This window comes from Uloborus diversus, chromosome 1 (assembly GCF_026930045.1).
Source record: "Uloborus diversus isolate 005 chromosome 1, Udiv.v.3.1, whole genome shotgun sequence".
In the NCBI taxonomy this organism is placed as follows: Eukaryota; Metazoa; Arthropoda; class Arachnida; order Araneae; family Uloboridae; genus Uloborus; species Uloborus diversus.
The window spans coordinates 265,552,277-265,579,846 of NC_072731.1; the positions used below are offsets into that span (position 1 = coordinate 265,552,277).

The 27,570-nt window shown below is 37.3% G+C and overlaps 1 protein-coding gene across 1 annotated transcript; it reads right to left on the minus strand.

The window, feature by feature from the left end:
• Nucleotides 1–363: 363 nt before the first annotated feature.
• On the minus strand, nt 364–27,570 carry LOC129220559 (zinc finger protein GLIS3-like). Its single transcript, XM_054854993.1, has 10 exons — nt 27,301–27,570; nt 18,648–18,915; nt 16,334–18,336; nt 14,716–14,877; nt 12,434–12,547; nt 9,193–9,364; nt 7,149–7,257; nt 4,448–4,602; nt 3,004–3,151; nt 364–707 (listed from the first exon to the last, which is right to left on the minus strand). The coding sequence occupies exons 1-10, from the start codon at nt 27,568–27,570 to the stop codon at nt 695–697; spliced, it is 3,414 nt and encodes a 1,137-aa protein (XP_054710968.1). The 3' UTR covers nt 364–694.

Consider the following 27,570-nt stretch of genomic DNA (forward strand, 5'->3'; position numbering starts at 1 on the left):
ACGAAGCATCGTTACACTGGATTTCACCTTTTGTTTTTGCGCCAACTTCAAAAAAATTTTTTTAAAGTATTATCGATGGTGTTTAAAGAATAAAATTATTTTTCACTTTTTAGAGCAATTTTGAAGTCGGTTCTATTTTTTTTTTTTTTCAAAATTTTTTTATCTATATGTCTACTCGCGAATCTGTTGCATGGTGGTAAAATGGCATCTGTCCATAGCGGATTTCATGATATTACAATTTTGGATTCGATCAGAAAGTAATTCAACCCACAAGTTTTACGATAAAAAAAGGATCAGATCTTTAAAAAATATATATTTATTCAAGAGTTACATTACCAACATACGAATAAATGTTTTTTTTTCCTCAACGTTTCCAATAATGTTTCGTATTACCAATGTAAAACTATGGTATAACAATTATGGGCACACTGTAAAAAACAGTTCGATGAACGTGAGCTTTAGACTATTACATCTGATGAATAAAAATTAAATACAGCTGATAATTAAGTTTCAAAGCTCTTTATTATAAAATAGTTCTATTTTGATCCCTTTTGACGAACTGTATATTGTGCATAAAAGTCTTTGGAGGGCGAATTTTTTTCTTCGTCCTTCGTCGTCATTCCATTTCAGCGGCAAAATTCTGTCCAGCAGTATCTTTTGCGCTTCGTCTAAATTTCCTCTTCTTAGAACGCTATCAAGAGTGTTCCCTAAAATGAAGAAGTTTTTCATGATGAATGTATTCTATTGTGTGGAATGTCTCATAGCATAATAGAGCCTTAGACAGAGCAAAAAACACTTTCAATAACATCCCACTATTTAATTGCCAACTGATGCAGAAAAGACAGATTCATTTTATAAATGTCAACAGTTGACTCGTTGATTTGATGGCAATCCTGTCAAACGTCGCCAAATGAACACCGGATTTGACATCTCATTTTTGTTGTCAAAATATTTCGCCAACTTGGTGATGTATCGCCAAGTGGTCTCCGCTTCATGACATCTGCGTTATTGAAATTAACTTTGATTTCCCCCAAAGAAACGTACAGGGACCTCTTTTGAAGTATCAGTACGCTACCGAAAGGGGAGATGCACAGCTTGATTCGTTGATTTAATGGCAATATTGTTTAACGTCACCAAATGAACACCGGATTTGACATCTCATTTTTGTTGTCAAAATGTTTCGCGAACTTAGTGATGTATCGCCAAGTAGTCTCCGCTTCCTTTGATTTGCCCCCAAAAAACGTGCAAGGACCTCTTTTGAAGTATCGGCATGCTACCGAAAGGGGAGGTGCATAGCTAAAACTCCTTACAGGCTCTACATACAAAATTTCAACCTTTAAGTATGCATAACGTTTTACTGTTATACGAGCGTCATGAGAAAACTCGTAATTAATTCGGGGTGGTGAAATATTTCGGTAGTCCTTCGTTCATAGGATATATATTCACGCGCGACCGACCGAAATAACTACTCAACATTTATTCGGGGGTGAGTAAAATGGAAATTTAGGCCTGAGAGAGAATCTGCGGGGAGAGGGGGGGGGCGGTATTTCGCGCATACATTACTTCCTGTACTTCGTATAAAGGTCTCGTAAAATGTAGCTTTTAAACATCTAAAAAAAATTTTTTCTCTGGTTGAAGCTCTTGTTAAAACAATTGGTTTCACATTCCAGTTCTCACGCGGTTCAAAATGATCCCGACTGTCAGGGAAAGTTACAAACAGGATAATCATTCGTTTTAAACGGCATACAGTAAAACCTGTCTACAACGATGCTGTTGGGACCTAAAAAAAATATCGTAATAGACAGGTTATCGTTACACACAGTTTGATTATTCATGCTGACATTTTGCTAGGCCAAAAAAAAATATTGTTATAGACTGGTTATCGTTATAGACAGTATCGTGAAACACAGGTTTCACTGTAGTAACATAGTAGTCGTAATTATTATCGTTTTAAATGGTATTTGTAATTATTAAGTGGTGAGGCAGTGACAATAAACGGGATGTAATTGTCAAAATGCAAAATTTTGAGATAAGCAGTACACATGGTAGGAGAAGCTCTCCTCTGTTTTAGGGCAAGATATGGTACTTGTAATTGTAGGGGGTGCTGCTATACAGCATGATTTAGAAACCAAATTCAATAAAAGCATATTTAGGATCTGAACTTCAAAAATGCGTTTTACTCGAATCTTTAAAAAATAAAAATCTACTTACTCGTACATCCAGGGCCTGGTTACTGAATAGGCCAACTAGGCCCTGGCCTAGGGCCCCCCAATATTTAGGGGGCCCCAAATGACTGAAATTACTTTAGTCTGTTGCTAAAATTGATTCTGCCGACGGCTAAAGTTATAAAGTTTGTGTACAGGGGGCCCCAAAAAAGTATTTGGTCTAGCGCCTCTCGATATTTTAATCGGGCCCTGCGTACATCCCTTTGCATCTTATTGACTCAATTGTACTGTGAGACTCTGAGAAGTTGAGCTCCTACTTTGGCAATGTTTACCTCTGTTTCGGTAAATAGGGAGGGGTCATTGGCGCTAAGTTGAGTTGTCACAGTTCAACTAACCAGAGCTGCACTATAGATCGAAGATATCCTGAATAGCTACGCGCAGAAATCTAATGTTCAATTCCAACATAATTTTGTCGCAATTGATCAAGGTTAGCCTTGAACTTTTATTTTTGGACTTTTCCTTCCGTCCACCGATTTTCGGATCTGAAGTGAACTGAGCGGGAGATAAAAATAAATAGAATTGATGGAACACGAAAAAATGATTGGAGTCCGATTTGGAAACTTGTTATTCTAAGTTGTAAATATTTTTGTAAAAAAAGTGATTTTTTTCCTTTAGATAGTACTGTGCATTTTCTTTAGTGAATTTCAATAACTCTCTCAGCAATTAAAGATGCAAACGCCCAAAAGAAATCGGCAAAGGGTAAGATTTTTACCTATGATTTCAATTTAAGATACCATTTAGTGCAAATTTTTCTGAAAAAAAAAAAAGGGAGACTTACTTTTCATACCTCGAAGGTGGGTTCAAAATTGATGGAATCGTCAAATCGGTGGATTTGTATCCGGATCTCCCCGAACAGGACGAGTAAACGCCAGTCACGTGATGGAGGGGATCTTGCAATAGAGTTGAACCTCCCCTACCGTCGAATTCTGAAGGTAAAAAATTGCGGTAAAGCAAGCACCAAGAAGTATCAGTTATTAAAACAGTACTTACGTATTATTCCGTTGACCAATTTCGTTATAACCAATATTATCGCCAAATGAAAATTAATAAGATCTCAGCAAAAATTTCCATTCGAAATTTTTTCATAATGAGTAAAACAAGTTTGGCGATTCCATTATTGGCGATATACTACGATTGGTGACGAATTTTACTTTTGGAAAATGGGTCGACGGAATATTTCGTAGTACCCGCAAAACTTTTTTATTATTACAAATCGCGTTTGTGAAAAAAAAAAAAAACATTTCGTTCTTTGTCTAAGTAATCAATCTTTTGAGCAAATTTTTTAAAAAAGAAACATTTGTGATTAATAGTTTATAAGATTACCTGGTATGCAATGTATTCGTGGGGGCTATCTGCTCGAAGTGGGATCAAAGACGGATCAAGGATCGCCCCCTCCTTGAGCCAAAATACAGGGTAAATTTTCGATATTAAAGTTCGAAAAACGCAATTTTACACAATCTTCGATGGTGCTAGAAGAAAGGACAGCTCTCTTCCCCGGAAGTTCTTCCGGAATTTCAGTCTTGAAAAGGCAATCGTATCCCATCTCTTATAACTTTGGGGGACACGGACGAGAACTTTCTACAGGATGTTTTTCGAAATTGAAGTTCCAAAATCTCAATTCTAGAGGATATTAGATGATATTGGGGATAGGTTCAAATATATTGAGATATTGGGGATAGGTTCACTCTGAATATTTTTCGAAAGAAACGCAACTGTAAGACACCATTGAGTACATAACGGTAAGCCAATGGGGTACAGTACACTTTTTCGCAAGTTTTTAGAAAGTTCCAAAGAGTAAAGAGTAAAAAACAATCGTCCCCTTTTTGAATATTTTCTGGATCCGCCCTTAAGTGGGATGGGGAACAACAACAACGAGTGACTAATTAAATGCAAACTTAAGCTCAAATAAGAATAACTCATACGTATTTCAGTAAGAAAGTCTTGGAGGAAAAAACTATAACTAGCATACATGAAATACAACGCCAGCTCAGTCATTGCAGCCGAGGATTGCAGTTTCGTGCTTATTGGCACTCATCAGCCCGGCATAGGAAAGTGACTGAGCTGGAGGTGGAAAATCGCTTAAGGAAGCCAAGAATGCCAAACAAACCGGTTGAGGCTGGAATGACTGAGCTGGCGGTGTATTTCATGTATTTCTGCCTTAGCCCTTGCTGTAGGGCGGTAGTTTACTGAAAATATAACTAGCATAATTTGGTGGTACTTACCACGTGGTATCACGGATGGAGCATTTGGCGATGTGCGCATTTTTGACGCATGTCCATGAATGTGGACACCGAGGCCTTGCTTTTGTGGAGGCACTGGCGTGATGGGCGGGAGGACTGGAACACGAAGACTGTTGTTGTTCGCCGGTAGCTTGTCGCTATGAAATAAAAGCAAAACATTGAAAACTTGGTGCGTGAGAAATGTGAAACTATTCGGAAAAGAAAGAAAATCGCGATTCTTCCTCTCCTTCTACGCAGTATGGGTCTTCGGTTATGTGCAGATAATGTGGGGAAAACTTGGAGCATCTATTAGTGCAACTGACATGGAAGCATAAGGTATTTTTAAGAAATGAACAAAAATACTTTATCTAAATTTATCTTTAAAGTAAATTACTTTGAGTTGAATTAACTTGTGTTAAACCTAGAAATACCATCACGAGATTAAATAAATAGTGTTTTATCTGCTTGCAATGATAAAAGAATTATCAACTGCATGGGTTACTTTTGGAAGAAATTGTTACATTTGCATGAACCATGATCATTATGAGAAGGTGTCAGAGGCTTACTAGTTCAAGCTCTAAAAACATGACAGTCGATAATAATTGCCCTAGAAGAATGCAAAAACTGCTCCGTCCCTAAGTGCAATTCTTGAGCATTTATCAACGATGATTGCCTAAACTTGAAATTCACAAGGCAGAGTATAATTTTTTTTTTTACTTCCTTTTACAAAAAAGGAAGTATTGTATTCGCGAAACAATTTCTACTTAAAAATCGATCTTAATTTCCATTTTGCTCACCCTCGAATGAATGTTGGGGGTTCTTTTTTTTGACTCGACCACGTGGATATATGCCTAGGAACGTACAAACACAAAAAATATCCATTTTGTCAACCCCCTAGTTAATTACAACGAGTTTTCTCGTGACGTCTGTATGTACGTATGTGCGTATGTGTGTATGTATCTCGCATAACTCAAAAACGGTATGTCCTAGAAAGTTGAAATTTGGTACGTAGATTCCTAGTGGATCTAGTTGTGCACCTCCATTTTTGGTTGCATTCGGGTGTTTCTAAAGGGGTCATTTGCCCCTTTTTTGGGGGGAAATCATTGTTGATTTCGATGTATACTCAAGTAGTGTTATAATTTGGCGGACACTTGGCAATATATCGCCAGTCTTTTCGTCGCCAAGTTTTGTCGCCAACTTGGCCACAAATTTGGCGATTTTTTTTTTTAAATCTAGTTTTAATTTGGCCACTGTTGTTGATGTTTAGAGAGTAAACTATTTATCACATCAAAATTGGCAAATATTGGGAAATGACATCAAATTGGAGTCAAAGAAAGTCATGTGATGCACATCAGCTCGTTTTTCAACTATAGATCGAATGATGTAAATCGTTCGATCTTTGAAATGGAACTGTCAGGGCTTAATTACTCAGAAAGCTCGGGAAGCTTGAGCGTCCCCTCAGAATTTTTAGAGGGCCCAAATATCACTGTGAAACTGCTTAACAATTCCCATTTCTTCTTTTTACTGCGTTTTATTGCAAACATTTGAACTTGCTAAACAAAAATGTTTGAAAGATTTAAATTATTGAAATTGAGGATGCATTTTATAATATGTAGAGCTAGATTTTCGAATGTGGGATTTGATTTAACTCTATTACGATGTACATTTATGACATTTAATTTCCTATGTGAAACGTCAAATATGATTCAAAATGTTACTGCCCAAATTCATCAAGAATTCAAGCGCAACAAATGTAATAAACAAAATTTCTGTCAGTCGGTAAGGTTGAATAAACTTAACTCTGAATTCTGTTGGGCATTAGTCAGTGTTGTATCAATGTGCATAGAATGTTAAGAAAAATTTCCACAAACAAAAAATTTCACACATTTTGTTTCATATAAAGATTACAAAATGTTTTTAAAAAGCTATTTGGTATATTTAGTCATAATATGTACTTTTTTATATAGGACTGTCCATAAATGATGTCACACTCTTGTTTTTTTTTCAACATTTTTACAAAGTAGTACCACTTTTTTTTGAGTAATCACGATTGCTTATTGATTTACTTTTTTTGCCGTCCTATGATTTTATTTTCCCACCGCCACCCTCCGCACCATCACCGTCGAACGGCTCCTCACGATGCTGCTCCTATGGCGAAAGCCGTCTCCAGGTTGCTTCCATGTCCTACACACACGCGCATACATACACAACTACACACAACTATCCACACATTCATGCCTGCACACTGACACAAACACATATGCCTACACACATACACACATACCCCCCCACACACACATACACACATTCATATACACAACTACCCACACACTTATGCCAGCACACAGACAAACACACATGCCTACACACACATACCACTACACACAAACACACATACCCCACACACAAACACACACGCCTACATACACACACTCGTGATTGCGAAAAACATAATTTGAATTCAAGATGTCAAAACTCAAATTAATTTTTCTTTTTTTTTGTGATACCCCCTCCCCTTGGCACATGTCATACTTTTCAAATGTAGATATTCTCATAAAAAATGCGTGATGTCACCACTTCATATTTCCCGCTCCCTCTCCCTTGTCAACAACTGTCACAAATTCACGAACCCCCTCAATGCGAAATATCATTTGTCGACAGCCCCTATATATGTTTTTCAAAAAAAAAAAAAAAATGAAATTACCGCTCTATTTGAACTGGAGGACTGCTGTGATGACTAGATGGTGACGTGTGGCAACTGCTTCCTTGGGCTGTCTCGCTTCGACCTGGGGCTTCACCGGTGTAGATTAAACCTATCAAGAAAATCAAGCGATGAACATTTATAGATCAAACTGTTTGAATTCAATAATATATGAGACCGTATTCTGGTTTGGTCACATCGACTCTTCCGGTAGATAAACAATGCGCAATCCATCCTTTTTTACTTCCTTTTACAAAAAAGGAAGTATTGTATTCGCGAAAAAATTTTCACTCAAAAATCGCCCTTAATTTCCATTTTGCTCACCCCCAAATGAATGTTGAGTTTTTTTTTCGATTCGACCACATGCGGAAAAGTGCCTAAGAATGTATAGACACGCGAAATATCCATTTTGACCATCACCGAGGTAATTACAACGACTTTTCTCGTGACGTCTGTATGTATGTGCGTATGTGCGTATGTGCGTATGTATCTCGCATAACTCAAAAATGGTATGTCCTAGAAAGTTGAAATTTGGTACATAGACTCGTAGTGGGGTCTAGTTGTACACCTCCCCTTTTGGTTGCTTTCGGATGTTCCTAAGGGGGTCTTTTGCACCTTTTTGGGGGGAAATCATTGTTAATATCGATGCAAACTTAAGTGGTGTTACAATTTGTCGGACACTTGGCGATATATCGCCAGTCTTTTGGTCGCCAAGTTTTGTCGCCAACTTGGCGACAAATTTGGCGATTTTTTTTTTATCTGGTTTTAATTTGGCCATCGTTTTTAATATTTAGAGATTAAACTATTGAATGACATTAAAATTGCCAATAATGGGAAAATGACATTAAAATGGAGTAAAAGGAAGTCATGTGAGGCACACATCAGCTCGTTTTTTGTATTGCACATTCATTTGTCAAATGGTAAAGCGATTCGACCATACCAGTACTCGGTCTTGTGCATGAGAAAATAAGAGGTTACTACTTTGCCCCGCCTTCTCGATCGGAGAGTTCAATTTTACGCGGGGATAATCGGTAAACATATCCCTGTGCTTGTAAATGAGACAACCTTAACTTAGGGGTGAATTTTAATGTGCAAGAGAAGTCAGTGTCCTTTACAGGGAGCTAAATTAGCTAATATTTTCACAAAACTATTATATAATACCTTTATTCGTGTAAAGTTTTCAGCTTTGAACCATCTGTATCAACCATGAATACACCGCCAGCTCAGTCAATTCCAGCCGAGGAGTGCAGTTTCGCGCTTATTAGCACTCATCAGCCCGGCATAGGACTGAGCTGGACGTGGAAAACCTCTTAAGCAAGTCGAGTGCCAAACAAACTGGTAGCTAGTACAGAATTAGCACAGACCAGACGAGTGAACGAAGCAATGGTTCGGTTCAACTAGAATATTAAAGGCAAAGCCGGTATATCCAGTAAGTTACCGCCCTATAGCCAGGGCTAAGGCAAAAATACATGAATACACCGCCAGCAGTCCTCGACTGGAATTGGCTGAGCTGGTGGTGTATTCATGTATTTCTGCTTTAGCCTGGCTATAGGGCGGTAACTTACTGAATACACCTGTATCATCATTTATGAATTTTTTTTTTTGTATTCCGTAAAGGATAAGTATATTTGTATAAACGTTTTTGATAAAATGTACCTCAATAATAAACAACTATTAATAACAATATTTAAACCTAGAGCGTTACTGCTCAAATCCTTTCAAACTATTTTCTTTTCAGAACAAGCTTAAAATTTTAAAACTTTACTTGTGTTTGAAAACATTCCCTTCATAAAATTTGTTGTTTACCATTCGTTAGTCTGGCTCAGAAGAGCCGAATTCAATCCGCCAAGACTTAAACGAATCCATTTGTTAAAAGAGAAGAGTGATGAAAGTCGGTTGGCGTTGCGATTACGCTTATTGCCGCTGCGCCAATCTAAGAATTTCTCCTCTTTCAACCCAAAGACAAGTGAGCTCGTCCAAAATCAAACTTCAAGTTACGAGGCATCAGTATTGAGTCTACCTCATTAACAGAGAATTATTTTCGCACCTGGGTAGTGATCCGAAGAAGATCCTGGCTGTGAGCTCCTCGGGGATCGGCCCAGCCCGCTATCTGTCGGCTCTGGAGGGGAGGCGTCGCACAAGCTGATTGGCTTGATCGCTTGGATCATCAGGCACTCGTTCAGGTCTTTGGGATCCATTTCTTCAGCTCCACCTCGAATCTAAATATAAAAAATGACTTATTATTAAAAAACGATTCTTTGCAGAAAAAAAAAAAAACATTTCTAAGCTACCGTTAGTTTAGAAACGATCTTTTACTCAATTATTGAATAATAACTTACTGAACGTGATGGAATTTTCTAATTTTTTATAATATGACTCAATTGCAGTGCTTAGTTAACCGTTTAGTCGTTAGCCTCATAACAGTGTAAATATTGAACTTTATACCTAGAAAGAAGGAAGGGACCACAGAAGCCCCTTAGGGAGGGTCGCGGTGGCCTGATCAGTAAGGCGTCAGATTTGTGACCGGAGGATCCCGGGTTCGATCCCCGCTGGTCGAAGATACACCGTCTTCATTAAAGGTGACTGGGGGACGTTGAATATGCTCGTGATCACAAAGTCCTCCAAGTGAAACGATACCTCTGGGGATGCTGTACCAGCGATTGCTTGGTTTTTGGTCTGGATCAAGAAATCAGAGAAGTCTTCAGGGTCCTGTCCAACTAGTTAAGCCAAAAATAGTGGTGGGTACGGGGGACCCTGGAGTGAAAAATGAAAAGAAAAGTAGCCCCTAAGAGAGGCCCTGATAGGCTGATGGGTTAGGCGTCGAACCCGGAACTGGAGGGTTCCGGGCTCGATGAGAGTCAATCGAAGTTCCACCTTATTCACTAATGGTGGCTGGGGCCAGTTAAATATGTTCGGAGTCACAAAAGTCCTCCAAGTTCCCATTCCAAATAAATACCTGTGGGGGATGTAAAATCAGGGGTTGCTCGGTTCCTGGTCTAGATCAAAAAACAGGGCTCTCTTCATATCCCAATCCAACCGGTTAAACCACGTGTAGCGATAGGTATGAGAGACCCTGAAGTGCAGTATAGTGGCCCCTAACACATTAAAAACAGACATTTCCCCCTTTCTCCTATGAAAAGGTGCTTTTGACTCTAGAGTTTCACCTTTACCTACCTCCTATTGCAGTCCGATGTTATTCCAAATGCTAAATACAGTGAAATCCCGTCAAGACGAAAACCAATACAACGAAATAAATTGTCAATCCCGGTTTAGTTTCCATTGCACTGCTTAAATCCCATTACAATGAAACTCCTGTTACAACGAACAAAATGTGCGATCTCTTCAAGTTCGTTGCAACTAAGTATCACTGTATCGCCGACTACAGACCCAATTTAATTGTAGATATCGTTCTTCGAAACAGAAAGTAACTTTACATGTTTGCACGATAAGATAATATCACTAAATATTATCGTGTACGCAATTTTTAGTTAATCATCAGAGAAAGCACTCTGCTAGAGATTCGCATGAATCCGAAACCGCACCCCAGAATTCTTTGGATAATCGTAAAGTGAACACAAAACCTAAAACAGAAGATTAACATTGAAAAGACTACTGTTTGTGTCTTCTCAACAGACTGGAAACATAGAAAACTGGTCGATCCAGAGTTGTTGTATATTGAGTAAAAGCGCTTAGCAAGAACATTACACCCGAAATATTTAGGGGTGGGGTTGTTTCCTTCAGTCAAAAGTAGTACTTTTTCTCACTGAAATTGATAGAATTTGCAAAACAAATAACAAGGACCCAGAAAAAAATTGCATTTTCCCAATAGTTATTCTTTAATTCATTTTTTAAAAGGTCCGATTTTTCAAACAAGGCGTGGTCTTGATGACGTCACAAATGATGCTCTTTGGCGCATCTTTGTACTGCGTTTTCACGTTATGATAATCAAGAAGCGAATTAAACATTACGCTCTACGCTTGCTATCAACCCTATCGTTGCCAATACACGTGAGTAAAGATGCGAATTAAATATTTTGCTCTGTGAATGGCAACACAGAATGGTATTTCATCATTTGTGATGTCATCAGAAATGCAAACAATGAAAGATCACCGATTTAAGTAATTTTTTAAAAATATTAAAATTAAATAAATTATTTAAAAAATGGTTAGATCCTACGTTTTTAAGCATGTTCTTTCAGAGCAAAATACTTTTAAAATATTGGAAACGACCTAATTGGCAATAAGTAACCGCCCTTAAGTTCGTGACCGCTTAGGGACGGTAATTGACTGCTAAATACCCAAGCTTTGCCTTCAATTCCCGAGTCGAACCGCACACCAAGCTGCGGACACTCGCTGCTGAGATAAAATTTATTTTGTCTACCAGTTTGTCGGCAGTCTCAGGTTCAATGAGATGACATCTGCCTCTAGCTCAGTTATTGTCTTATCCAGACTGATGAGTTCTAATAAGAACGAAACTGCAGTCTCTGAATGAGAGAACCGGGCTGTCTGGTTTTTCAATTGCATGTAAAACGTAACTGATTCAGTTCTCTGCCGCCATAACTACAATTAATTAATTACTTAAACGATTCTTTTACTTCCTTTCACAAAAAAGCAAGTATTGTATTCGCGAAAAAAATTTCACTCAAAAATCGGCCTTAATTTCCATTTTGCTCACCCCCGAATGAATGTTGATTTTTTTTTTCAACCCGACCACACGCGAATAAGTGCCTAAGCACGTATAAACACCCGAAATATCCATTTTGACATTCCCCGAGTTAATTACAACGACTTTTCTCGTGGCGTCCGTATGTACGTATGTATGTATGTGCGTATGTGCGGATGTATGTCGCATAACTCAAGAACGGTATGTCCTAGAAAGTTGAAATTTGGTACGTAGGCTCCTAGTGGAGTCTAGTTGTGCATCTCCTCTTTTGGTTGCATTCGGGTGTTTTTAAAGGGTTTTTTTTCCCTTTTTAAGGGAAATCATTGTTAATTTCGATGGATATTCAAGTGATGTTATAATTTGGCGGACACTTGGCGATGTATCGCAGTCTTTTGGTCGCCATGTTTTGTCGCCAACTTGGCGACAAATTTGGCTATTTTTTCATTTTAATTTGGTTTTAATTTTGCCACTGGTGGTGATATTTAGAGAGTAAACTATTGAATCACATTAAAAATTCCAATAATGTGAAAAATGTGAAAATGGACTTTAAATTGGTGTAAAAGGAAGTCATGTGATGCACACATCAGCTCGTTTTCTTTCTTTTTTTGATTCCATCTCGTTCGTACCTTTTTTCGATCTGGCTCTTTCTTGTCAGGATGACTTTTCTTGACGTGCTTCCGAAGAGAACTTGGATCTGTGTACCGTTTCCCGCAACCAGCAACTTGACAAACGTAAGGTTTCTAAAGAAATAGAAAAAGAAAAAAAAACAAATCATACATGCATTTACATTTATCCACTAAAACTTCACCAAATAGTCTATTTTCCGTACAAGAAAGACGTACAAGGGATCTTGTGAATCGGGCTCATAAATCTGGTAGGGAGAAGAGCGAGCAAAAGAGACAGTAACCCCCAAGTTTAAAACATGCACCCAGTTACCCTGCATTATCCGGCAGGCCGAAAAAAACGAGGTTAAATTTTCCGGCATGCTGGATAGTTCGAGGTTTATTTTGCAACAAAACAGAAGCAAATTTTTCCATTCAGTTCCAATCATAAAGCAAACCATTGTAAGGAAGGAAATAAATAAATCCCGAAAGTGTAACCTTCTTTCAAATAATAATAATAATAATAATAATAACAATAATAATAATAATAAATGTGTATTGCATACAATATGTGCTTGTTATAATGGTACGTCATTATTAATGGGTTTAATTATTTTCCAATAAAGTAATCAATTCAGAAGCAATCATCGTTACTGCGATTTGTTCATAACTTTTTTAAGTTAATTATTTTGGGCTCTTTTTAGAGAGGCGAGTTTAATTTTTATTTATTGAATAGCTATGGTGAATTCTTTAACACTGGTTTAGGGGCGGTAACTTACTGCTTAAATGTTCGCTTACTTAGTGTTAATTTAATTTTTATAAAATTATTCGTTATTAAACAATATTTTTCTTGTTAAAATAACACAAAATTGTTAGTAAATATTTTTACAAAATCAAACTGTTTATTCATACTAATAAGACATGTATAGAACTTATATTCATTTTTAAGCTGAACACATATATTTTTTATAGTATTAACTTTATTTTCCTAACCTCGATTTTTTCCGGCATGCCGGAAAGGACCAGGCAAGTGTTATTGAAAATCTGGCAATCCCCGAATTTTGCGGCATGCCGGATAATTAGGGGTAGGTAATACGGTATATGTATACGCGGGTGTAAATTAAGTTATTTTTTTTAAATTTTGTGAATTCTTTATTATAGTTCATAGTATAAAACTTTTTTAAGAACTGAGCTTCCAGTTGAGCTACTAAATTTAGGTGTACTGGAAAGTTCTATCCAACTATATTGACTAATGTAATTGCTGCTGGGTAAAATTATAATAGCAAACGATGAGATTGCAAAAGCACCTGCAATATTTTTACAATGGCCTTTTTATTCAATGCTATAATTTAGAATTTAAAAAACTTCTTGTTTCTAGTTTTGCAATACAGTAATAGGTTTCATTAAGTACATCCGAATACCGACATTGCTCCATTTTACTTTTTGTTTGTTTTGAGGCACGGATTGAAAAAAATCACAGGCTTATGAAACAGGTTGTAATTTCACAATTTATTTCACTGAGTCAATTCTGTGATCATAAGGCACGTTTCGAAAGGTACTTGAACTTACTCAAACATGTATCTTTCGTATGGGAATGTAGGGTCTAACTAACGTAGGCTCGCTAGATTTCTGAAACGTTCAACCGGGACATCGGAAGAGAAGCCTCACCCCTCCCCCCTCAGTGTCGCTAGTATTCAAAAGGGTTCACACCCTTGGCTAGTTTTTAGAGTATGTTAGACGGTAGTTCATTTTCCATGCTATGAATAAATGGTCACTAAATTATGAACCAAAATCATGAGTAATAATGCATGACCCGAGCAGATAAATTTTATTTCCTACATGTTAATATTTTCAAGTTACTTAAGGAAGGAGAAACACTTTGAATAAGGAAAAAAAATGAATGATATTTACATGTATTCTTCATTAGCTCTTTTGGCTTCAATATTGTCGTAAATACCTTCACAAGCTAATTCAATAATTATTTTACGTTTTTATGTTACAAATGACAAAATAATTATCCTAAATAATAATTCGTAGTTAGTTATTTTTCGACTTTTTTGTTCATCTAAAGTCAAATTTATCATTTTCCCGGACGTGAAGTAAACCGGCCGGGACACCGGAATTTTATCTGAAAACCGGGACTGTCCCGATCAAAACGGAACGTCTGGCAAGCCTAAACTAACGTGACGTGTTAAGGCATGAAATTGCTCGTACGTGAAATTTCATCACGTTCCTACGGGAACAGAGATTAATTATTCTGTAGTGCATTTTACTGTAATATTACTTTGTTAATCATTAGAACGTACCGTGTCATGATGTGTTTTCTGATGCTTCGTTCGATCTGAAGAATTGCTGAAGGTCTTCGTGCAGCCCGGGTATGTGCAAGAGTAAGGCCTCTCCCCAGTATGGGACCGCAGGTGAATCTTCAAGTTTTCCAGTCTCGAGAAAGCCTTTTTACACCCTGCATACTGAAAAGACAATTAAACCGTGTTTGTACTCCAAATGAGGCAGTGGGATGCAAGTGGACTATTTTAAGTTTCGAGTAAAACGCGTTTAAAGATCAAATCCTACGTAGACTTTCATTGAACTTTTTTTCTAAATCTTGCCATTCAGCAGCACCTACCAGGGCTACTAGTACCATCTCTTGCCCCAAGACAGAAGAGAGGTTCACCTACCATTTGTACTGGTTATCTCCAAATTTTCAATTTTGCCACTTGCATCCCTTTGCTTCTCACTACCTCAAATGTAGGGTGCGTTGCAATTCCATCCGTGGTTTGGAAGGCTTATTATAGTCTATGTATCGAGAATTGGCTTGTCAAAGACAAATATCTGACCCACTCTCTACCCTTTTCCCTTTCTGGTTATCATGGGTATGGGGCGATAAATTTTTCCCCACTTTGCTTCCGCAAATGTTATGTGTTGCAGAAGCAACGTGGGAAAAATTTTCATATTGCCGTAATCAAGGCAACCAGAAGGGGGTGAAGTGGAGATTGGAAAAGTTATTTGGCCTTGACACGCCGATGACGTCATATTTTTTTCGATAGATTTTATCTACTTTGTTTTAATTGTACTATGCAAAAATTTAAAAATCAAAATAGACATTTTTTCCTTTAGCAACGCATTCTAAATGCGAAAATTATTGAGCCGAGTTGAAACTACAGCCATAATCAATCTTTAACGCTTTTTTTGAAAAGAGAAATTTCAATGTCTGTTCATTTCAATATCAACCGACTTACTAAATGAACATCAAATGAACAGTTATAGCACAGTTATTTGCATAAAAAACAAAAATTACTTCTAAAACTTTTAGGACTGACACACATAGTTTTAAAACAAAAGAATTGACACTTGATAGATGTGACTAATTACGCAATAGATTACAGTAGAACTTCAAACATCCGAACTAATTACTATCCAACCACGGATTGCATGGAATTTTCAAATGTCCAGATAAGACGAATCCATGTGAATAAGGGGGAAAAGTAAAAATTTGATGCGCGTATTCCGCTCATTTGAATGAGACTCTGCTTCTGCAAAAGCTGACATCGGTATAAAATAATAGATTTGTCTATTTCCGGCTGTAAAATTTATGTTTGTCTTTCCATACAATCCGTGGTCAGACAGTAGTGCTATAGGTATTTCGAATTTTCGAAAATAACCAAGAAAAGGCCAGTTAGGGAAATAGTAGGCCATTCAATCAAATAAAATATTTATACAATATGTATGTTCTTAATATTCAATATAGTGCATTATGCTACAATATGTAGTTACAATTTTTAACAAAAATTAACTCTCATTTTTTACTGAAACTTTATGAAGTTCGGATTATTGACGATTCGGATAATTGACCCTCGGATTTTTGACGTTCTTCTGTATCTTATGAATTTAAGAGAAATTTACTGATTAAACATGATTTGTACTTACCGTGCATTTGTTAGGTTTATCTCCCGAATGAACCCTCATGTGGACTAGCAGCTTGTACCTGGCGTTGAATGGATGAAGTCGACGAGGGCAGAGCTTCCAGTAACAAACAAACTCGTCACCTTTCTTCTGGTCAATGTGAGCTTTCTCAATGTGCGTTACGAACTCGTCTTGGTCCTGAAACACCGCAGTGCACTCCAGCCACCTACAAGCGTACATGCGATTCGTCTCTGTATCCGTACCGCTGCCAGCGACCGTCTTGTCACCTTCGGAACTCTCGAAACTGGAAGAGTTCGAAGGTTGGCTGCTTTCGGAAGAACTGTTTTTCTGCAAAGTCGCTTTCCTAGCCATATGCTGGTCGTACGTCGGAGGTGGCTTGTTGTGACTTACAGTCTGCAGGGGTTGAGATGAAGCCGGCGGATAGTGAGATTGCAAATGAGTGTGTACTGGTGGGAGGACAGACGGAATGAAAGGAATGAAGTCTTCTGTCGTGAAAGCGGCGATGTCTTGTGGTAATACTTGGAGATTCTCGGATTCAGGTATCATTTGGTGCATCATCATGTTGCTGCAGAAGGGAAAACCGGTATTACCATTGCCGACCATCGCTGCTCCTGCTTCCAGCTCTTGCATGGCTTGCATGACTAGCAGACTGTCGTCCATCGCCATGTAATCGTTTTTGATGTTTTCGTTGCTGCAACAAGCCTCTGAGACGTTGCTGTTGTCGCTTGTCCCGTTGCTGGGATTGCTGCGACTGTTGCTCATCCCTGGGGTGGCGGTTTGCGGCGTGTATGACGTACTCCGCCTGTTGCTGGACGAGTTGGATCCGGAATTGGGACTGGAACTGCTGTTTCTCGCGGATAAATGCCCGTAGCAACCAGTTCTGTCACCAGCAGAACCGGGAGAAACACATGAGGATGAACTACGCGAACCGTTGATGTATGCGATGAGTGATGTGGGCGACATTCTGATGATGGAGTTCAAATCGATGCCTTCTGCGGATAATGGAGAGTTCGATAAAGCTCTTTTGTTGCGAGATCCTTTGCCAGAATAGGACGATCGTCCAGAATAGCGCGGACTTGATGCTAAAGCCGAAGAGATATTGTCAGGAAAATTTACAGAAAATGGCGAAAATGGAGTATAATACATCCCCATCTGTGGAGAATTTTGTGCGTTGTTTGGGAAAGCGTTGTAACTTAGAACGGAGATGTTATCCCCGTCGTGTTGACATCCTCCTAAGGGCGTGGCACTGGACATGACGGGAGGCAAAACTGAAAATCGACCCCACGTTGAATCAGATCTGTTTTGGTACTGATAGTTTGACACGGAATTTTTTACCGATGATGTAGTATTTACAAAAGTTGCTGTTGTCGCAGATGAAAAGGAAGTCGTGATGTTGTTGGCTTGATAAACACCACTTAATTGTTCACTGTGCTGCGGTGGCATGAGCAGCGATAGTTCGTTTAGTACTGCAGATACGTCGCCAGAAGTTGAAGTTTGGTCCTCGCCTGCTGACATTGACGCTTGCGCCGCGGAGGATGGAATTGCATTTGATGATTCTGATGGAACGATAACGGATGAGTCGGAACACTTTTGTTCTGAGAATACCTGGCCGCCATTTGTAGAGTTCAAAGTTGTCTGGTGGTATGGAGGGATATTGCCTCGGTCTAGCACTGTGCAGCCTGAGGGTGTTACGTCCATTGCAGTATGATGATTAACACTTGACTGCTGCGTAGTTAGCTGCCTCCCACAAGCACTTCCAATGAATTGTTTTCTGATGTCACATGATTTGTTCTCGGAACTGGTTTTCTGATGCCCTTTCTGAAAGTTATTATTCGAAGTAATATTTTGTAAGACACAGTAATCGTCATCGCAAGGACAGTTCTTGACGAGTTCATTCATGGATGTAATAGGATAACCTCCAACATAACCACATGGGACGTAAGCTTCATTTTGTTCTGCTGGTATTTGTCCTGGTAGCTGTTTGTTTGGAATGGGAGCATTTTCAGCTGAAAAATAAATAAAAGCTAAAGCAACTTAATAATAGTAGCAGAAGAGGTAATTGTAAAATTTGTAAGACACCACCAGTAATTTTAACAAGATTTTTCGTCATTTTAACGTCAGTCGACCAAGTAAAACCGCTACTAAATCTGAAGAACTACCTGGTTGGTTGATAATAGCAAAAATGACGAAAAAACCTTGTAGAAATTACTGATGCTAGGCAACCTGACGGCATGATAAAACATTATTATTTCGAATAACCTAATCAGCTTACTTATATTTAATATAAAACTCACGAAAAATATCCATTTCCACTTACATTTGATGGTTTGTGGCATGAAATAGCTGACCATCATATTTTCGTAAGCCAACTTCATGTCCAAGAGCGAAGCTTTACTGTGATCCTCCTGGTATCCGCTGAATGCCACTGGTGCCATCGGGAGGACATTGTTGGGCGCCATGCTGATGGTATCCGGTGCTGAGGAGGACTTGGTCGAGAGGATGGGTGGAAGTCTGAGGTTGGGAGACACGGCAGAGCTCCGAACTTCTTTGACTTCGGACGCGCAGGATGGTGAGAAAGATGATTCCTGTTGAAGACAAAGTTGGCAGGGAAAACATAAATAGACGTGCAGAGTAGGAGAGTAGGGTGGTTCAAAAATACATGTAAAAAAAATAATAATTTGAATTTTGACATCTTTAATTCAAATTATGTTTTTCGCAATCACGAGTGTGTGTATGTAGACGTGTGTGTTTGTGTGTAGGGGGTATGTGTATGTGTGTCGACATGTGTGTTTGTGTCTGTGTGCTGGCATAAGTGTGCGTATGAATGTGTGTGGGGGGAGGGGGTATGTGTGTAGGCATATGTGTTTGAGTCTGTGTGCAGGCATAATGTGTGGGTAGTTATGTGTATGTGTGTATGTATGTTTTTATGTGTGTATGTGTAGGTGTCTGTATGTATGTGTAGGTGTCTGTATGTATGCGTATGTGTTTGTGTATGTGTGTGTAAGTGTATGTGTGTGTATGTGTTTGTGTGTGTATGTGTAGTTGTGTATGTATGCGCGTGTGCGTAGGACATGGATGTAACCTGGAGACGGCTCTCGCTATAGGAGCAGCATCGTGAGGAGCCGGTCGACGGTGACGGAGCGGAGGGTGTTGGTGGGAAAATAAAATAATAGCACGCCAAAAACAGTCAAATGAAAGCAATAAGCAATCGTGATTGCTCAAAAAAAAAAGTTTCTCCTAGATAACAGGACACCCCTCAATATTTTTATACTTGTGGATAGTAATATACTGGAAGAAATTTAGCTTCCTATTTGAACTGAAAGAGGGTGCTCAACCCCCTCCCCCAAACTTTATAAGTGTGCGGAGGGGGGTTAAAAAAATACATTGAACTGTAAAAACAATGCTACATATCATGATATACCCTAGTAATATTCATATACATTGCTATAAAATAATTATTTACAAACGAGCTCATGTGTGCCTCACATGACTTCCTTTTATTCCAATTTAATGTTATTTTCTTATTATTGATAATTTTAATGTGATTCAATAGTTTACACTCTAAATATCACCAACAGTAGCCAAATTGAAACCAGATTTTTTAAAAAATCGCCAAATTTTGGCGACAAAACTTGGTGACCAAAAGATTGGCGATATATCGCCAAGTTTTCGCCAAATTGTAATACCACTTGAGTTTATATCGAAACTAACATTGATTTCCCCCCAAAAAGGGGCAAAAGATCCCTTTAGAAACATCCGAATGCAACCAAAAGAGGAGGTGCACAACTAGATCCCACTAGGAGTCTACGTACCAAATTTCAACTTTCTAAGACATACCGTTCTTGAGTTATGCGATACGCACATACATACGTATATACAGATGTCACGAGAAAACTCGTTGTAACTAACTCGGGAATCGTCAAAATGGATATTTCGCATGTCTATACGTTCTTAGGCACTTATCCAAGTGTGGTCGAGCCGAAAAAAAAAAACTCAACATTCATTCGGGGGCGAGCAAAATGGAAATTAAGGTCGATTTTTGAGTGAAAATTTTTTTGCGAATACAATACTTCCTTTTTTGTAAAAGGAAGTAAAAACAACTGGAGAAATTAAATGTTTCTAAATTTGTGGCATTATCTCTGCTACGGCTAATGTTAAATGGAGGGGTCATTGAGCACCCTCTTAAAATATGAGTAAGAAGCTAACACTTTTACAGCGTAATACTATTAGTAAGTCTAAAAAAAGTAGGGGGTGTCCTGGACTTTAGCTGAAAACAAGTTTTTTTGAACCACCTTAATTTAGAAACCGGCAAAAATAACAAGTGAGTTTCTATCAATTCCATTTTGAATCTAGCGGGAGTTTTGTTGTCCATGTGTGGCGGCCTAAATTGTAAAATTTATTTATAAATGATATCATTTATATGCCCAACGAAAAGCACAATTGCAAAAACACAATAAAATACATATAGTTAAGTTCTAGTGATGTCTTATTTTAATTATGTAACTTTAATACATTGAGATACTGTAACTTGGTTTGAGGAAGACATTTTTTTTTCCATCCCATTATTGAAACAATCTATCAGTTGCCTGAAGAAAAAAAAAAGATGAAAAAAAAAAGGTGACTTCAATGGAAGCCATCCTGCCTCAAATTGTTACAAGTGTCTTCCTATTTTTTCATCCTTTTAAACAAAATTTTTATGATTGTTATTTTGTTATTATTATGTATTTATTTATTTGTGTGTGTGTTTTTTTACTCCCTTGCCTTTTTAGCAACTAATTAAAAACTAAATTAATAGTTCTGACAAAGTAAACATACCAAGAATGTAAAAGGAACCTTTCTCAGCGTAAGGCTACCTAAAATCATACTTAATCGTGCTAACGATTATGCTCGACGTCGGGTAATCCAGACATAGTTGCACAATATACGACGAACAAAACGGACATTTAACCGCCGAAGATTCTTTCGGGGCCAAGTAAAAATTTCCATCATTAATATCAAAAGCGATGTCTTTAAGACGCAGCGTTCCTCAACCTTTTTTTGACCCACGGACGGTAAGAGCTTTGGGGCCGTCCGTTAATCATGTGATGTTTTTTTTTTTTTTTTGGCATTTTTAAACCCTCTCTCCCCCTTGGTGATACATGGTGACCGTTGAAGACTACCTCCCCCCCCCCCCTACTATATCACGTATATTTTTAGTACCTACGAAAAATCTTATTATTCTTTTTCAATATTAATAAAATACAGGCATAAGTATCATCTAATAATGAAAAACTACAATAATAACAACAAAAACTATAATAATTTCACTTCACTCGTTTGGCAACGGCGCGGCGGCGAATAAAAGTCGCACACTACATCCGCTTTTCGGTTGAGTGTTGCGCGTTTGTCGAAAAAATAAATACACGTGATACATTACTACAACCCTCCCTCCTCCTATGTGATGTTTCGTGATTTTTTTCTGGACCCCCCTCCCCCCCATTTCGAGCCTCACGTGATTAATAGACCTTTTGAAAAAAATTCACGAACCGGTGATGAGTTTTTTCTTCTTTTCTTTTCTTTCTATCGTTAAATTCATTTCTCTTTTTTTACAAAAAAAAAAAAACCATCTTGCATTCGTAGACCTTTAAAAAACACATGAATATTTTTTTACAGGCCCGTGGGGGTTTTGCCCTTTTTTTACTTTTTTTTTTTTGCGCAAAAAAGGGGGGAGGACTAGACGACCATTACATACTTGTTGAAAAAGTTTTCGAATGACTAAGGAATTTTGGAATTAATAAATATATAAATAAAAACTTTATTTGGTGTTAAAGAACTTAAATATCAAAAAATATTTAAATGTTAAAAATAGGATAAGAGTAGATATAGTATCATATAGTAAGATATAGTATCATTGTAATAATTGTACAGAAATAATAAACATTGCTGAAAAACCATGGAGAAGTACGAAAATTACTCACAAAATTCATCTAAAAGATGCCGTACAAAATATTATTTTTACTGCTATAGTATTTTCTGTTTTTGAGTAAGAAAAATCTTTCAACGTCGACGAGCAAAAATCTCTGAGGAGCGGTCAAATTTTTCTGCTGACCGGTGCCGGATCACCGGTTGAGAATTGCTGGATTAGAGCATTACGCAAAAATGTATTTAAAATTTCACTTACTAAAAATTTATTTGAGGTAATTCTACAAAAGTAGTAAAGTTTATGTTAAACACTGATATTTGCAACTGCTTCATTTCTTAGCAAACTTTCTTTAAAATACTTTTATACTTCTTCAGCACTTCACTTAGCTATGTTCAAATAATTAAATTTTCCAAAATTTACATTCCCCCCTCCCCCACCTAAAATTCAGTGAATTGTCATTTTTATGCCCCACAAAAAACACAATTGCGAAAATATGACAAAACACAAATAGTTAAGGTCTGCCAATGTCTTATTTTACTCATGTATTCTTAAAAATATTTTTTAACTTTTTTTTTTATATTTTTGAAGTACAGTTTATTGTATTTATTTATTTATATATTTATTTATTTCATTTATTTTACTTATTTATTGTATTTATTTATTTATTTATCTATTTATTTTTATTTATTTATTTATTTTTAATTGTATTTATTTATTTATTTATTTATTTTTAGTTTGAAGCTCACCCATTCCAAACTTTCAAACTTAATCACCCATTGAGAAATAAATTAATGGTAAAAAATTAATACCATTTATTTATTTATTTTATTCATTTATTTGAAGCTCACTCATTCCAAACCTTCCTGTATCTACTTAATCACCCATTAAAAAATAAATTACTGGTAATAAATTAATGGTATTTATTTATTTATTTATTTATTGAAGCTCACGCATTCCAAAATTTTATGTATTTACTTAATCACCCATTAAGAAATAAATTAACGGTAAAGCATTAATGGCATTTATTTATTTATTTATTTGAAGCTCACGTATTCCAAACTTTCCTGTGTCTACATAATCACTCATTAAGAAATAAATTAATGGTATTAAATAAATTAATGTGGTAATAAATTAATGGCATTTATTTATTTGAAACTCGCGCATTCCAAACTTTCCTCTATCTACTTAATCACCCATTAAAAAAATAAATGAATGGTATTAAATGAATTAATGGTAATAAATTAATGTTATTTAATTATTTATATATTTGAAACTCACGCATTCCAAACTGTATTGTATCTAATTAATCACCCATTAAGAAATAAATGAATGGCACTGAAAAAATAAACATACCAAAAATGTCACGGGAACTTTCCTCAGCGCAACGCTACCTGCAATCATATTTAATCCTGCCAAAGAAAATGCTCAATGTCATCCCATCCAGGCACAGTTGTACAGAACACGTCGAATAAAACGGACATTTAACCGCCGAGGATTCTTTCGCGGCCAAGAAAAATCTCATCTTTAATGTCAGGAGCGGTGTCGATCCGGCAAAAAGCATGTTCCTCTCCTCTCGAGCCTGCCGCGAACAACCTTGGTCAAATCGAGCGGAGAGTGACGTAGAGGTGTGTGGCACAGTTAGAGGGTGGGGCCTGAAATATTTCCGAAATCGAACTCTTATTGAAGACTGGGCCATTAGGTATCAAGCACATTAAATATAAACGTAAACGGGGTAGTCATTTGGCCAGGAAATGATAGATTGCAGCACGAATGTAGGACGTCTTTATTGTCCTACCCAGATATATTTCCGAATGGCCGTTTTGTTTGTCTTTTAATGCGGAATTTAATGCGTTTTGTGTGTTTTGGGGTTCGTTCAGAATTTATGTAACGTGTATTGGGAAATGTTAATTTCTTCATGGGTATTAGAAATTTCTTCAGTAGATTGAGCGGAACGACATAATGAAACTCGAAGGTGTGAAGCGGTAAAATGCAATAAAACAAGAAGTAAAATATAATAATGGAAGGCTTTTATATTTATATTTAGTATAATTTAGAAAATAAGTACCATTACTGAAGATTTCTTTTTACTGTGTGTTGGTAATTTTTCAGTATTATTTACTTTGTTTATTTATATCTTTGTTTGAAGTTTGGGCAGTAAAAAGAAACAAGCAAAAAATAATTTATTTATTCTTCATTTGTGCATTGTCCCATGGTTATAATTTTTCGTTAAGTGTAGATATATTTCAGCCATTTGGTGACACAATATGAATAACTCTAGCTTTGTTTTCATGTTTTTATTTGTTACCTTGTCCTTAGAACACAAAAGGAAGATGGGCACCATTGCCTCGAGAGATTGGACTTCTTTATTTTATTTACATAACAGACAACACAAAAAAGATTCGCAACACAAAGGGAAGAAAATAATCTCCAGGGCACTGGTGAGAATCGAACCCACGACCACCGGCTTACGAAGCATAGCTTCTACCACAGAACCATGGAGGCCCCGGCCAATATATTTTGCTTTAACTGTACAATTTAGAGATTTTATTTTTTCCGTATAATTAACCCCTTAGCAATCTTATTATTTTCAAGAAAACGTAAAACATAAAAGTGTGTATTTTTTAAGAAAATTACATAAACAGAAGTACTTGTGCAATATACTTATTTGTTTTTTGATTTTTTTAAAATTATTTTTAGCTTGAACTTTGTACATTCTAGCCCGGAAATATCACGGGTACGAGAAATAGGAGACCAAAGCTTATCCCGTAAATTTTGACTACGTAAGGGAGTGAAGATTTTTCAGAATTAGAAAGCTGTGAAGCAAATTCAAGAAATCTTTCAGTTTCCTTGACCTTTAATAATTTCCTATGGATGCTCAATGCACCCAACAATGGGGTCGCTTCTAAAATTTTAAAAGTATTTTTTTCTGAAAGCGCATGCTTAAAAACATAGGATCTGACCATTTTTTAAATAATTTGTTTAAGTTTAATATTTTTTAAAAAATTACTTTTATCGGTGCGCTTTTATTGTTTACGCTTCTGCCGATGACACCACAAATGATGAAATGCCATTCAGTGTTGCCATTCACAGAGCAAAATAATTAGTTCGCAACTTTACTCACGTGTATTGGCAACAATATGGGTGATAGCAAGCGCAGAGTGCAATATTTAATTCGCTTCTTGATTATCATAACGTGGAAACGCGGTACAAAATCCGCCAAAGGGCATCATTTGTGACGTCATCAAGACCACGCCTTGTTTGAAAGATCGGACATTTAAAAAAAGTAATTAAAAAGTAACTGTTGGGAAAATAAAAGTATTTTCCGGGTCCATGTTTTTTTTTTTTTATTTTGCTTCTTCTATCAATTTCAGTGACTGAAAGTAGCACTTTTGACTGAAGGAAACAACCCCATTGTGGGAACCAGCATCCTATCAAAGAAGAAGAGTCCTACTGCGCAAAGTTCAACTACAGGTGGTGCTGCGAGCGTTTCTTAGACGAGCAGAGGTGAAACTGCTACGAACGAGTAGAATGTCCCACTACCTTAAGTGTTGGAGCTCGATGGTACTGCGATGTCGTGGTGGTACGTTCTTGAAAGATGTAAGAGTGCCATTCCACGGAAAACGGTAATTTTGTCCCGCACGTGACGCTTCATACATTTCATAAAAAATAATCATTTAAAAGGTGAGGAACAAAATTTTCTTGCTTAAGAAATCACAAACGCATATGTGACTTCTTAAGCAAAAACTTCCTTAAAAAATTACTTCTTTTTTTATAAAATATAGGAACCGTCACGTGCGGGTCAAAATGACCATTTTTAATAGAATGGGCATATACATGTTTTTTTTTTTTTTCAATGGTTTAAATAATTATTTCTAAACTAATGAAAGGTGTTTGTTTCCTTTACGTTGGAACCATAGCTTTCAAAATCTACAATTCGTTTCGTCATTGCTGTATTAATAGAGCAAAAATATGAGCTCATTCATAAGCAAGTGACCAGAGGTTGACTTTGGATGTCCCGCACGTGACGCATGTAAATAAATATTATTTTAAATAGCAAAACTGTTTAATACAAATATAATTGTGTCAGGAATATCTTTGTATCAAATGTAGAGATTAAAAAAATTCCTTACCCCTGTTTCATTAAAACATTAAGAGATATGACGAAATGTTAATGAAATTTAAGCGTATTTTTGTCCCGCACAAGACGATGGAATGGCCCAATTGAGTATGGTTAACGTGAATGCTGCGGTGTTGGAAATTCGCTTTGGTAATGCGTAGTCTGTCCAATAAATACGCGAACTGAGGGCATAAAAAAAATTTATTTTGCAAAATTTAGTCCACATCTGTGTTTGTCCCCTTCAAAGTACTCTCCATTCGTTGCTATGCACTTATATCATCCTCTTTTCGACTCTTTAAAGCACCTTTGGAAGTCCTCAGCAGTTAGACTCTGTAGGTGTCTCGTCATTTCTCGCTATATTGAGTCCAAATCTCAGTGATGCCCCCTAGTCACAATTTTGCATTTCGGGAATAGGAAAAAGTCGCAGGGTGCGAGATCTGGCGGATAAGGAGGATGATGAAGGATGGTTTTGGATTTTTTTGCCAGAAACTGGCGAACAATCAATGCTGATATGCTGCTGCATTGTCATATTAAGGGATCAATCCATCGCCTTGAGTTAAATTTGATCGCACACAAACTCTCAAACGGTAATTGATTCGTTTCTCTGCGATTTTGTCAATTTCCATTTTCGATGAACAGTAAAAACACGGACAACAGAAACTAACATACGTGAACAGTGCTTGGCAATGTGCCAAGCACTGACAGCTAGCTCATTGGGTGTCAGGCAACTATCCCTGATAGTTAGCAGGACTTAAATCCGCGTCATGGCCGCTAGATTGAATGAGTTTGCGCTCTTATTGGACAGAATGATAGACTACGCATAAGTAACAAGAATGTAAATAGTCATTATTTGTACATAACCTGCAAATAAATGTTGTTAAAGCAAATCATTCAAGCCATGCCCCCCACAACTACAAAGAACACTTCAGACAATTCCTTGCTGACACTCACCCGATACGATGATCTAGCTCTCTGCTCCAAGGATGGTATTCCAGCGAAGGATGAGGCGCAGCGTTGTCCTTCTGGCAAACGAGACCGCGGATCGAAAGCAGCGACGCGAGGCAGCGAGACGTCGGAGGGGTTGTTGTGCACTTGCAGTGGAATGCTAGAAGTCCCGCTCGGGTACAAAGAGGAGTGGCGGCCTTGATATGCTGGAAAGTAGCGACTGTCTTCTGGTCTTTTTCCGGGCTCCGATTGCTCCATACAAGCAAGGCGTCCCAT